This window comes from Helianthus annuus, chromosome 4, assembly GCF_002127325.2.
Source record: "Helianthus annuus cultivar XRQ/B chromosome 4, HanXRQr2.0-SUNRISE, whole genome shotgun sequence".
NCBI lineage: Eukaryota > Viridiplantae > Streptophyta > Magnoliopsida > Asterales > Asteraceae > Helianthus > Helianthus annuus.
Genome location: NC_035436.2, coordinates 129,792,471 through 129,806,038, shown reverse-complemented (window position 1 = coordinate 129,806,038; position 13,568 = coordinate 129,792,471). Strand labels below are relative to the sequence as shown.

General features: G+C 36.5%; 1 protein-coding gene across 1 annotated transcript; it reads right to left on the bottom strand.

The window, feature by feature from the left end:
* Positions 1–155: 155 nt before the first annotated feature.
* LOC110936844 (ras-related protein RABD2a) lies at positions 156–5,584 on the bottom strand. The gene is made up of 8 exons (XM_022179257.2): positions 5,369–5,584; positions 2,962–3,034; positions 2,275–2,322; positions 2,119–2,166; positions 1,968–2,039; positions 1,722–1,877; positions 760–863; positions 156–577 (listed from the first exon to the last, which is right to left on the bottom strand). The coding sequence occupies exons 1-8, from the start codon at positions 5,380–5,382 to the stop codon at positions 481–483; spliced, it is 612 nt and encodes a 203-aa protein (XP_022034949.1). The 5' UTR covers positions 5,383–5,584; the 3' UTR covers positions 156–480.
* Between the last annotated feature and the right edge of the window lie 7,984 nt (positions 5,585–13,568).

Sequence of the window (13,568 nt, the reverse complement as noted above, 5' to 3'; positions counted from 1 at the left end):
ATGAATCAAGAATATAGTCAACAAAGAAATGCACCCGACCCTAAAGAAAATGAACTAGTTACATGATGTCCCAAAACAAGCGAGCAATAATAATATAAAACAACCCGAATCAAGAATAGTGACAGAGAAATTGCACCTGGCCCGAAAGAAAAGGCTAACCAAATAGTATGTTATTGAATATATATATATATATATATATGTCTAGATGCTTCATACATTTAAACAAATATGAATTCTGGTTGCAGTGACTTTAGAACTGCAGCCCAAAACATGAATAAAGAATAGCAAATCAACACTAGCAGCAGACAGTTTTTGCAAATTTGTACAACCAATTTTAAAAAAAAAAATTAAATTCTTGAAATAATAAAAACTATAATAGCTTTTATAGGGGAATTATATGAAAATAAAATAGCAAAAAACTTGAATGACAGTTGGATTCATGGTGATTCTTTATAATCAAACAGCTGCAAGACTGGTATTCTAAGATGAGCAGCAACCGCCCTTTTGACCAACAGGTTGACCCTTGAGCTGCACAGAAGGTGGCCTCGTGTTGTTTGCCCCAGGCTGACTTGCCATCCTGCAACAAATGATGTTTTCCCCAATTAAACAAGTTACAATCCGTTACCTCTAGAAAAGAGGGTTTGCTTAAAACACAATAAATTTGATTACAATTTAGAGGTGGTAAATGAGTCGTGCGGCCAGGTTGGGTAATGGATCATAAAAAATGGAAAATAGAAATTGGGAAGAAATATGTGGTACCTGTTTTTGATGTCAGAGGACATGGCCATGAAAGCCTGCTCAACATTGGTAGCATCTTTGGCACTAGTTTCCATAAACGGAATGCCAATGTTATCCGCAAATTCCTAAAATAAAATAGAACAAGATTTAGCCTCCTTTTTTAACAGTCATTACATATAGTGGGCAAATTGGACATGTCAGATGGGTTGGGTAATGGGTCAAAACATGGTTCAAGCTGTGGCTGGCCCGAATTACTTTGTTAAAAAAATATATTTTATAAAGAACTAATGTCAAATAATACTACAAAAATTGTATTATTTTATTGTTGATCAAGATTTTATAACAAAACTAGTGGGTTACCACCTGAGCTCCGTAGCGAGTTCGAAATGTAGAAAAAAATAAGCAAAGGTCTAAATAGTAACTACAATAAACTGTAAGGGTAAATAATGAAAATTAAAAAAAGAAACCTTATTAAAGTTAAGGGGCTAAACATGTAATTATTAAAGTTGAGGGGCTAAGTATGTCATTAACAAAGTTGAGGGGCTAAACATGTCATTATTAAAGTTAAGGGGCTAAATATGTCATTACCAAAGTTGAGGGACCAAAATTGGTTGATGTTGACAAAAGTTGAGGGGCTAAACATATCATTAATAAAGTTGAGGAGCTAAACATATCATTATTAAAGTTGAGGGGCTAAATGTGTCATTACCAAAGTTGAGGGGCTAAATATGTCATTACCAAAGTTGAGGGGCCAAAATTGGTTGATGTTGACAAAATAGCATTTTATTAAGTATATATAGAACGATTTAGGAGGTTTTATGCATTACTACTCTTTCGAACTGTTTGACATGTTTCCGTTTAAGATATAATGTTTTAGATATAACCTATTTGACCCTTTTAAAGATAAAAGAATAACCCAAATTGACCTGTTTATAAGTAAATGGATAGAAGTTAAGAAACGAAAAAAGAAGTTAAATGTATACCTTAGCAGTATCATAGGACACGGCTCTACTTTCTGTAAGGTCACATTTGTTTCCAACAAGAAGTTTATTCACATTTTCACTTGCATAACGGTCAATTTCACTCAACCATTGCTTAACGTTGTTGAAACTGTCTAGGTCAGTAACATCGTAAACTATCTGCAAAAAATAACCAAAAAAAACCTTAGTTGACCAAAAAAGTCAATGCCTTTCTACTATAAAGAGAGAGAGAGGAACTGCAAAGCGTACGATAATGCCATGGGCCCCACGGTAGTAGCTACTGGTAATTGTCCTGAACCTTTCTTGTCCAGCTGTGTCCCACTGATTGGTCCAAAGAGGAAGAAAATTAATTGATAAGAATCATTAAAATACTTTCTTACTTAAAAAAAAAAAAACTCACAATTTGAAGCTTAATGGTTTTTCCATCCTGCTCAACGGTGCGGATTTTCTGCAGGATAGGTGAGAAGATAAAACATTCATCATACAAATGTTACATGATAAACTTCAAATGTGCTCTTATTGAGATGCTATTTTCAAATAAATAATAATTTCTTACAAAGTCCACACCAATTGTGCTGATGTAGCTGTCAATATATGAGTCATCCTGTATTAAAGAGCCAAAAAAATATTAGAAAATACAGCATACTGAAAGTCAAAACACGTCGTTCCAGGTTTACCCGAAAAAAGCTTTTGTCTATTTAACTTTTTATAAATAACTATGAGTTAGTTGTTTAAGAAACAATATTCTTATAATAATTACGTTATTTTTAAACTAATGGACTGTAATGGTCACAGGTAGTGTTTTGGCAATTTTTAAACTAATGGACTGTAATGGTTATTTTCAACAAACCACAGGAACGAAAAACGTAATTAACTCATTTGTTTATATGTTGTTTTTTTAAATGAGGGGTATTTTAGTCTTTTTCATCAAAACCTTTAACGATGAATTGGAGTGGGTTAATGAAGGTGGACTGTAAATGTTATAAAAGTGAAAGTACGGGTACTGTTTTGGCAATTTTTAAACAAATGGACTGTAACTATTATTTTCAAAAAACCATTGGGACGAAAAACGTAATTAACTCTAACCTAAATTTTTAAATAAAAACGATTCAGGAGATTCTATGCATTAAAACTAGACTTCGGGTGACTTTCAAACTATCTGATCCATTTGTTGTTGCCCTTTAAGGGGTTCTATGAATTAAAAATAACTAAGGATATTAAAAAAAAAAGGTAATTGTCTTACAGCAAATCTAAGTAGGAGACAAGATTTGCCGACTCCCGAATCCCCAATCAGCAAAAGCTTGAACAAGTAATCACTGCAATAGACATGGCAAGAAATACAGTCAGGATAAAAAGGGCCATATGTTCTTGAACAATGTTGAAAAGATTTACTTTCACTAATATCGATAATCCATATAAACACATAGTCACATACAGAGAGAGGTCGTTATTGGTGGTTTTTTTCTCGACAACGATGATCTAAACATATCAAAGGTCTATCAAAAGATCAATCGTTGTATGTGGTTGGTGTGTAGCATATGTACCCTTTCAATGTTATGTTGAGCATGTTGGTACCAGTTCATGCAGTCTCAACGCTATGCAGTTAATGCGGTAAAATATCGGATATCGGTCAAGGACCGATATTTGAAATATAGGTTATCTCGGTGAGATATCGGTGGGATATCGGTATTTTTAATATAATGCAAAAATTTATATATATATAGCAATTTAACACCAATAATTCAATGATATATCGGTCAAATATCGATGATATATCGGTTATATCGGTCAAATATCGGTGATATATCAGTTATATCGGTCAATATCGCCGATAATATCGGTACCGATATTTGACACCGATGTTTTACTAAGGGACCGATATGACCGATATTAACTGCATAGTCTCAAGTCTCAACGTTGCTGAGTTGAGAAAGTGAAAGTCTTGTTGTTATCACCTTGATAATTAAGCAAGTAGTGTCAACTATATAGTACAACATTTATAGCCTACAATAATGCAACGTTGGTAGAGAACGTTGGAAATAAATCAATAATCACTATAGTCTATAGGAGGAGTTAGAGTGGGTTGGTACAAACACCTAGTAAAGTGCTTGGTTCTAAACAACTCATATGGCTTATAGTACAACCCTATGAAGCCGAATTTTAAAAGAAATAAAAATACGAGCCCGTATAACAGGTCTACTGTGTTCATATTAGGGTTTAGTTACATAAAGAGCATTGCAACCATCTCCCTCCTCTCCTACTATTTTCCAACCGTCTACTGTCCTTCTCCATTGTCTCTCATCCCTTCACCAATCTTTAAGCCTTTTCTTTCATTCTCCTCATTCTTGCATAACAGTCGCCTCGCCTCAACTAGAAGGTGGAAGAACAAACGCATTAAGCAATGACGGGGCCTTCAGGAGAAAATAACCTCCAGCAATGCACCGCCTGACGCCTCAATCGTCTCACGCATAAGGCGTTATTTTTAAAACCAAGCATGCAATGCACATCATGTGGTGCTATCAAGGTTGCATTATTTTGTTAAAACCGGTCGCTAAATTATTTAGGGAATTACATTTTGCAGACATTTTCAACTTAACATGGGGTTGACCTTTGACTATGTGAACAACATTAAATGCTACTATCCTGATAGCCCCTGCTTCTGAAGAAGTATGTAATGCCCATCAATTCTCATCCCCCCAACAATGTATTATAAAGAAGCACTAAAAAATATTCGTTAGAGAGATGTTATCTTCATTTAACTTCAGTTTTTGTAATCATTATAATGAATAGACATATGAATGCTTTACATATAAATTATTCGATACTGTTCATGTATTTATTAAGCATCCCAATCCATATAAACAACAATTCCATACATAGTTTGTATTTGGTTCACGCGTATAGCTATATCGACTTAGCCATTTCTTTCATCATCATCATACTCAGTAAATCCCACCAATAGCAAAGCTAAGGTAGGGTCTGAGGAGGGTAAGATGTAGACAGCCTTACCTCTACCCCATAGGAATGGAGAGGCTACTTCCGGTGAGACCCCCGGTTCGATAGTAGTTTTGCATCAAGCCTTGGACATAACAACTGCCGATTAGTGCATGTACCCCCTTGTCTTTCGGCTATCAAAACCACCACATGATGCATGATTAACCATCCCCCTTTTAACGTTATTTTCACGAAATTAGTAAAATAACGTTAAAATTAGTGCCCTTTCACCTTTGCCCCCCGAGCGCCCACACATATACATTATATGCACATACCGCAAGCCATTTCTTTCTATCTATAAAATAGGTTATGGAAATTTAAAGATGAAAAACTAAAAAACATGAACAATATGTTGAACAAAAAGATCATCGACTCCTAACGAATATGAAATACTTAAAAAACATGCACTTTCATGATTTTCTCTACGTTTGATTAATCAAACCAATAGCCTAACATATACACCGTTTTCACCTTTCAAATCTGAGATCAAAATTTTATCAAATCAGATCCAATTAAGACGAATCATGAATCAAATCAACAACGACCGCAACAAAAATCACACTAATTGTAAACAATAATCAGATCTAACACATGAAAGATTCAAAAACAAAAAGCTAAACCTAGGTTAAGAAAAAGATAGAGAAATCGGAACTTACTATTCGTGATTCATGGTATAGAAATTGCAGGGGGTATATAACAAGGGCGAGTGATCCAAGGGTGAAGGTTATTCGTTTGGACGGATGTTCACCGGAAGACGGAGAGAAAAGGAGGATTGTAAGAATGAGAGGTGAGGAGGAGGGTGATATTATTGACGTAGAGAAGTTAACAACCGACAGATGAATGAAGAGAGTTTTAAATTTTAACCTTTACTAACACCATATCCTACCTTTTCGTTTGGATTTTTTCTACTTTTTCCTTTTATTTTTGTTATATAAATGAAACTATTATTAAATAGTGGGTGTAAATTGTGTTAGATTGGACACTTGATCGACGCATGTAGGCCTATAAACGAACTGAACGAACACGAATATAGGCATGTTTATGTTTGTTTATTTAATTTTAACCGAACACGAACATATAATCGAACATATTTTTAGTTCGTGTTCGTTCATTAAGAAGTCGGGTGTGTTCATGTTCGTTCATTAAGAAGTCGGGCGTGTTCGTGTTCGTTTATGTTCGTTCGTTTAAAGCCTAAACGAACAGTTGACGAACATAAACGAACACAAACAGACATAAAAAAATAAGTGAACATATTTGAATAAACATAAACAAACATAAATTAACATGATTGAACGAACATAAACGAACACAGTGAAAATAATTGAACAAATATAAACAAACACAATTTAACATTAGTAAACACAAACAAACAAGTCTAATATATTACAGTTCATCCGAAAACACATTTAAATTGGGGTTCACAGATATGCAAATTAGTTATATTTATATAAGTAGTTAGAATACCTAATATTTATATAAATATAACTACTTATGTATTTACTAAAATTTAAACGAACATAAATGAACGAACACAAGGTGTGTTCATGTTCATTCATTTAATTAAATGAACAATTTTTTTTGTTCGTGATCGTTCGTTTACAAAATAAACGAACTTCCCGCCAAAAAGTTCATGAATAGTTCATGAACGTTCGGTTCGTTTGTAGACCTAGACGCATGGATTTTGATAGGGGTTTTCAGAATACGGTTAGGATTCGAAAAATTAAAATTCAACTTGATTTGGATTCGATTATCAAGGTTCGAATTCGATTTTTGAAAACTCGAGTTCGATTAATCGAATGCGAATTTGTGATTTTCAATTTGATTCGATTCAAAATTCGAAATCCGAATTCAACTTATACATGAATTTTAATATATATAAACACACATATAACTTCTAAATTTAGGCCAAACAAAGTATAAATTACAAAAAAAGCCGACATGCTCAATGCCAAACATAGGTCGCCTGCAAAGAGCCATACCCAAATCAGATGTAACTGACACCTAAGTCATTTTCAGTAGATTGGCGCAAGCCTGTGCATGCCAGCAATGCATAATACAACTAGTACGAACGTCAGAGCATATGGCCAATAGGCGCATGACAGGTTGTGTCTAGCAATGCCTCACGATGAACGATCGTGCAGGAGACAAGAAGTACATAAGGACACTGACGTGTCACCAATCATCGCGCACCGACCATTACTCTACGATCTTTATTTAAACGCAGATGACAGACCCGACAACAAGGACAACTACCAGACCACATCCATTCAACGTGCGCCACCTTCCCTTTCGCCTGCAAACACTAACGGTTGTGTTTAAGGAGACAAACAGGATTATTCCTTGATGTTGGCATCAGGCCCAAGTGTATCACCTCGAAAAGTTGCGTCCTATGATGTATTGACACGTGTCATAAGTTTGCACGTGGCAATAAATACTATAGAGGGATTAAAGTTGACAAACATAGAAAGTATGTGAATTCAAAGGTTCAAAATGTCAACAAGGGATAAATATACTTTACAGTAACCCTAAATGATGCTCGTACCTTCAAACGAATGAATCATGGATCATACGGAACGAAAAGTGGAAGAAAATGAGAAATTACAAACTACAGGGGTTAAATGTGTCAACATGTTTAAGTTATACCTCTGAGTGACCCTTTAACAAACTCGAGGCTTTGTAACGGTAAAATATGCTCACTAGAGTGCACGATATAAATTTCATCAAGTTCCGTTATAGAATGAGAAAGTTATGATCGAATTCGTACGCGAGGGGTTAAAAGCATCAACATTGAAAGTTACGACTTTTCGGGTAGTTGTAAACTAACCGAGGGCTTAACAAAGCGGGTAAAAGTCACGAGGCCCTTATACGTAAATAAGAAAGGCCCAAAATGCAAAGTTACCCCTTCGAAACGCCTAAGGCCAGCTGCAATTATGTAAAAAGATTTGAAAAATCTTACAGCAGGCCTCAGGCGGGCCGCGTAAGAGTTGCCGTAAGGCTTACGCGGGCCGCTTCAACATGTGAATTATTTGAAATCTGCCAGGGTGATCCAGGCGGGCCGCGTAAACCTTATAAAGGTCTTACGCGGGCCGCGTCAGACTCCCAGATGCAGAAAACGTGGACAGAAGCACTGTTTGGTGTTTTAACCGACTCTAGACATTATTACAAGAGCATGAGCGCCCCCTAAACGGCCCCTAGCACTCAGGGACACTTGTTAATGATCTGGTTACACTTGTAGAGTTGTGTGGCATGATCTAATGCATCTAAGACTACTATATAAAGGCCTTATGTGCAACCATTGTATCCACACCTTCATTCAACACTTCTGATCATCTCTGGAGCACAAGAGCACTCTCTAAGCATCTCAGGTCGTTCACTAGACTTCAGTAAGTGTGCTTAACCCTTCTTAGTTGAGTTTTTGCTTAGTTATAGCTTAAAAGTCAATCCGTCGTAATTAACGATTGACTTAACGATTAATCACAAATGGTCCAGTGATTAGTCGAATCAAAGGTAGATATATGTTGGTAATTATGTGGGCATTAAACCCTTAAAAGGGCACCCTCTGATTCCCACTCTAACTAGTCAAAATGTCGGGTCAAAGTTGCTTAGAAAAAGTCAACATAATGCTAATTTTCGATTTAACGCATAATTAACAATTTAGATGACATGTAACCTATTTTATCACTCATATAACTTGATAATAAGTATTATAACTGGTCTAAGCTTGTTTGATCCGACCATTACCGTTTTAACCCGGTTCGGAACCGAAAGTCGCAAAACTTTGACTTTTGCTTTGACTTCAGTTCTGACCCATTTGGGTATGATTTAGATATGCCTTAGGACTCTCTTAGGACCAGGTTACATGATGGTATAACCCTCTGTGGCTGGTTCGTTGTTTGTCCGAGTCGTTTGCACATTTCCGTTATATGCTTAAATGTTGACCATAACGCCCTTTAAACCTTAAAACGAGAATTTTGGATATGTGAAAGGAGAGTAACCTTAGTTACTGATTTCTAAACATGTCCCTAAAATTTCATGTCAATCCGAGGTCTAGAATAGGAGTTATGCTAAATAGCGCAATTAAGGAAAACTTTAGTAATTAAACGGCGCAATTAGCATAAAGCCTATCTAGACCCAAATTTCGACACCAAACCTTTTACACACTGATGTAAAATAATATTTTGAGATTTTTAAAGATTTTTAATTATTTTTAACCTGCTCATAACCTGCGATTATGGCCTTGATTCGGTAAATACCGAATATGCCCTTTTCGGACATAAAATGAGTTCTACATGGTATTTTGACCCGAATCCAATTGCTACTGATTTCAAATAATAAATAAAGTATTTTGAACTTTATAACCTGGTCGGAAAACTCAGATTTCCTGTATAACCCGGAAATCTCTTTTATAATCTTTAAAATGACCAAAATACCCCTACGGGGCGTATATTGGGATTTAACTCGTTATGGGCATAATGGAAGGTATCCTACTGATATCACAACCTATTAGAGCATATTAAGTTAGGAAACCTGTGTAGGACTCTCACAGTTACCCGTTACGCCTTTTACGCGTTCGGTTCGGTTTATGTAACTAGTTTACATAAATTAGCCGAAACGGGTCAAACCTTTTCGTTTTTATCTCAAAATCCAGAATGTGGTTGGATTACCCATATTAAACAAGTCTACAAACTTGTCGGGTCTAAATCACATTTCCTTTCGGTCTTCGCTTAATCGTGCGTTCGAACCGTATCTTTCGTTAATACTAACCGGTCTAAGTGTAAGCTTAATCAAAGACCGTTAGGATTCTAATAGGTTATTATAAACCTTCGTTCCAGAATAGGAGACTCGGTAAAAGCTACTTGCATTAGCTGTTTGAGAATTATACTTGCAAAGGTAAATACTTTTAACTTATTTCCCTATACGGGCTTGGGGTACGGTATATAAAATACCGCTTGGTCGGCAATTGACCTTAATCGATTAGTGGATAAGTATTATCAATATGACCCGTTAAAAATTTGATTTGTTTGCTTAAAGCCTTTGGAGGGTTAATGACCATGTCCCGGATATCCCTGACATCATTTTACGAGATGGCCACGACCTAAGCACGGGGTGTAGGCGTACACCTGACAGTTGCATATGAAAAATGGTATCTCACTTAAGGATTAACCTTGTGGGTATTATACCTGTGGTGTGTCTATTAGTCTTTAACCCGGTCTACGAAACGGGCTACTGAACGCAAAGAAACATGTAATTCGTTTACAAGTATTATATTAAAATAATTATCCCAAGTTATAAAAGTTTGTGCCAAGTGCATTTAAATCAATTTTATTAAACCTTTTACAAAAGTGTCGGTTGAATGTATTTACCAGTGTAAACTAACGTATTTTCCCAAAAAGGTTAACTGCAGGTACTAAACGAAATAGGCTGGCTTTCTCCTAGTGTCCTCAATAAGTCTCGCAAGCTTGGACGTCAAACTGTTGAACATTATATTCCTATTTATTTTTGATCCCCTGTGGATTATTTTCAACTATTTGTGATACTTGATATTACAATAACATTAAGTTGAAATATATCTATTTTTGCTTCCGCTGTGCATTTACATATTGTGTTGTTTGACTATATTGTTGCCAACTACGTCACGATAGTCCCCCACCGGGCCCACCGGTGAAACGTGTCGAAATCGGGGTGTGACAGGTTGGTATCAGAGCCAACGTTGAGTGAATTAAACACTATCCTTTTGTGTTTAATCTCAATGACACTATTGCACTTACTCGAGTCTAGACAAGAACATAGGACGAATTCGAATTGTTGTTCTAATTGTCCTTTATTGTTGATTTAAAATTTATGAAAGCAGGAAATATGCCACCAGCAATCAGAAGAGGAGGAAGAGGCAAAGGGCCAATCACTACCCACAATGATCATGTGACAACTCGCACTTCAGAACCTTTCGTGTACTTTGATGTAGCCGGTGTGAATGCTATGTGACTAACTAATGTGATTATTTGTGATGAAATGCTATCTTTTCATTATGTGATATGTGAATTATGTGAATGTATGTATGTCAACAACCCTTAGTCGCGCAACCTAGTCCAATCGTACAACACACTTGGGCCGCACTATAATGTTTTCACCCAAACCGAGTCCAAGGGCCCTATTGCTTTCGTATAACACCAAGGGGTGTTGGTATACATTCTACTTTTTACCAAACCCTAATTCTCTCTTCTCTTCCTTGGACGGCAGCCCCATCTCGGTCGAAACACCACCCTTTCTCCTCTTTGACTCCAACACCTCTCATGTCTCGCAAGCAGGTTAGTGTATGCTTAATCATTTATAGATTGATTTCTTGGCATAGTGGTTGCCAACATATTCGTTGATCAGTGGGTTGCTAGAATAATGATCTAGGGTTTCTAGACAAATGATTCACTATGGTTAAGGTGGTGTAGATATTGTTTTACGTGATGATGATTAACTGATGATCTTGTAATTGGCATGAAGTCTTGTAACTAGTTATAATGATTGTTTGCATTATAAGTCGAGTATATGTAAGGTTATGTGATATTTGTATTGTTTCGAATATTGTTAGTCATGACGAATGTAATTGCTGAACGATTAGAATTCCTGTGATGTGTCGATTTGGTAGAATGTGATAGGCAGAAACATTTCAATCACAACCGTATGATCGAGATTGTTGGGGTGATTATGGAGAATTATGGAGGAATTGGGTAATAGGTTTGATCGGTGACGGAATTAGTGGCCCTATCGGTATTATCCTACATTATATTTCAGTGAATTCATTGTCATAACCATTAATAACAAGGCTCAATAATATCTTAAATGGATTGACAGTAAGTGTCGGCCACATGTTTGCTATTTGTGTATTAAATTGAATACTAGGTTAAGTGCCATCTTTGGTCCAATAGTTGGTGATTTAGTTGTCAGCCAAAATTGATAGTGGGGGGAATGATAACACTACTAAAATGGCGGCTTAGTAAAAAGGTGCAGGCTACAAATCACTAGCATACATGGGGATGTGTTGTGTAAATAAGAAATCCTTTTTTTTTGTCAAAGAAAGTCCCATGAACTTATTATGATTGGTGGGGATGGGCGGCTAAATGAATATCATTGGCTGATTGTGTCGGCCAAGTGGAACTTTAAGGTCAACCGAGTTTTTATACATATGCTTATTAGTCCGATGTTTATGTATAACATGTCCAATGTTTATGTATAACATGCTGTCCGAGTTTTCTAAACTGCATATGTGGTCCGACTTTTAAACCCTAGTGAACAAGGGTCCGACTTTTGTTGTGGTGATGAAGTCCGAGTTTTAAATAGGGCAAGGCCCTGTCCGACTTGTGTGATGTTAAAAATGGAGCTATGAATGTATGTTATAACATGATTGAGCCTGTTAAGTTGTTAACTTTGTTAAGTTACGTACATGACTATGTAAGTGGTTAACTTTTGTTAACTCAGTTAGTAATTTCTGTTAGTTAATTAACGGTGTTACCTTATTATTCCTGTTATGTTTATAAACTCTGATAAGTTGCTAACTTTGCTAAGACTGTGACTCTTTCAAGTATGTGAATCAATAACCATGTTAGTACAAACTGTGATGAACATTTTTGTGTGAAACATAAATTGCATGAGAACTTACTAACTGCTTACGTGGTGCATGTTGTCAATTGCCAAACACACTTTGTGACATAGATTACATGTGAAATATTGCGAACTTGAACTGATTTATTATACGTGCATACAATAGGACTTGACTGATTACTTGTGAGTGCATAACCTAGCATACCGAGCAAACCAAGGTGAGTTCACACAGCCAAGGCATGGGGTTCCCGGGTGGGAATGGAATTGGATGACTTATTGCATATACTCAGATGATAGAACCCAACGAAAAATATGGCTAGACTAGTAACACTTATTGAACTGATCTTCGCATACCTGCCAAGGGTTGGCCGCAATATTATGACTGACTTCGCACACCTGCCTTAGGAAGGCCGCGAACTAAATTTACTAATCTTCGCACACCTGCCTGGGAGGCTGCGATACACATAAACCTAGTCTAGAATACTTGGGAGAAACATCCCCTAATCTTCGCATACCTGCCTGGGAGGCCACGATGGAAACTAATACGATACATGACATAACGAACGAACATACTACTACTCACATTATACTATTACTGAACTATTAACTGTGAACTCGCTCAACTAGTTGTTGACTCTCTATTACATGCCTTGCAGGCTTATAGGTGCATATCCAAGGAACTTGCTGTCTGGGAAGCTGGAGTGGTCATGGGTCGAGACACATGGAAACGCAACACAAGAACTAAGAACTTCCATGTGGTTTTATAAACACTCATTGAGTTAAATAAGCTTCCGCTGTAAACTGTGAAATATTGTGATATTGTAACACTTGTTGTTTATAAATGAAAGTATTATTCACCTATACTTATGAGTTCAATGTGATTGATGGTTAAGATCCTGGTCAGTCACGCCTCCAAGCGGTGGTACTCCGCATGTGGATTTTGGGGGTGTGACAGATTGGTATCAGAGCCATTGGTTATAGTGAACTTGGTTTTTTTTAAAAAAAAAGGGAAACTGTTTTTGTAAAACCAGACTATAACCGGACAGATTCTGAAAACGGGAATACGACCATGACACTCAGCTCCAGATTGCAAGGTTCGTCTCTCTTATACTCATTGTACTACATAACTAGTGAACACCTACATACGATATTGCATGTGATTGCACGTTTAGCACACCGATATGAATTCATGAACACTTTCAAGTAATAAGTGACCGACAGGGTGGTTTTTCCCTAATCCTACATAACCTACGCTATGTGATACTC

Coding starts and splice junctions, on each gene's coding strand:
- LOC110936844 (XM_022179257.2), bottom strand. Junction 864..1,721: donor TGTCCTATGATACTGCTAAG/GTATACATTTAA, acceptor ATTTTATTTTAG/GAATTTGCGGATAACATTGG. Junction 578..759: donor TCCTCTGACATCAAAAACAG/GTACCACATATT, acceptor CATTTGTTGCAG/GATGGCAAGTCAGCCTGGGG.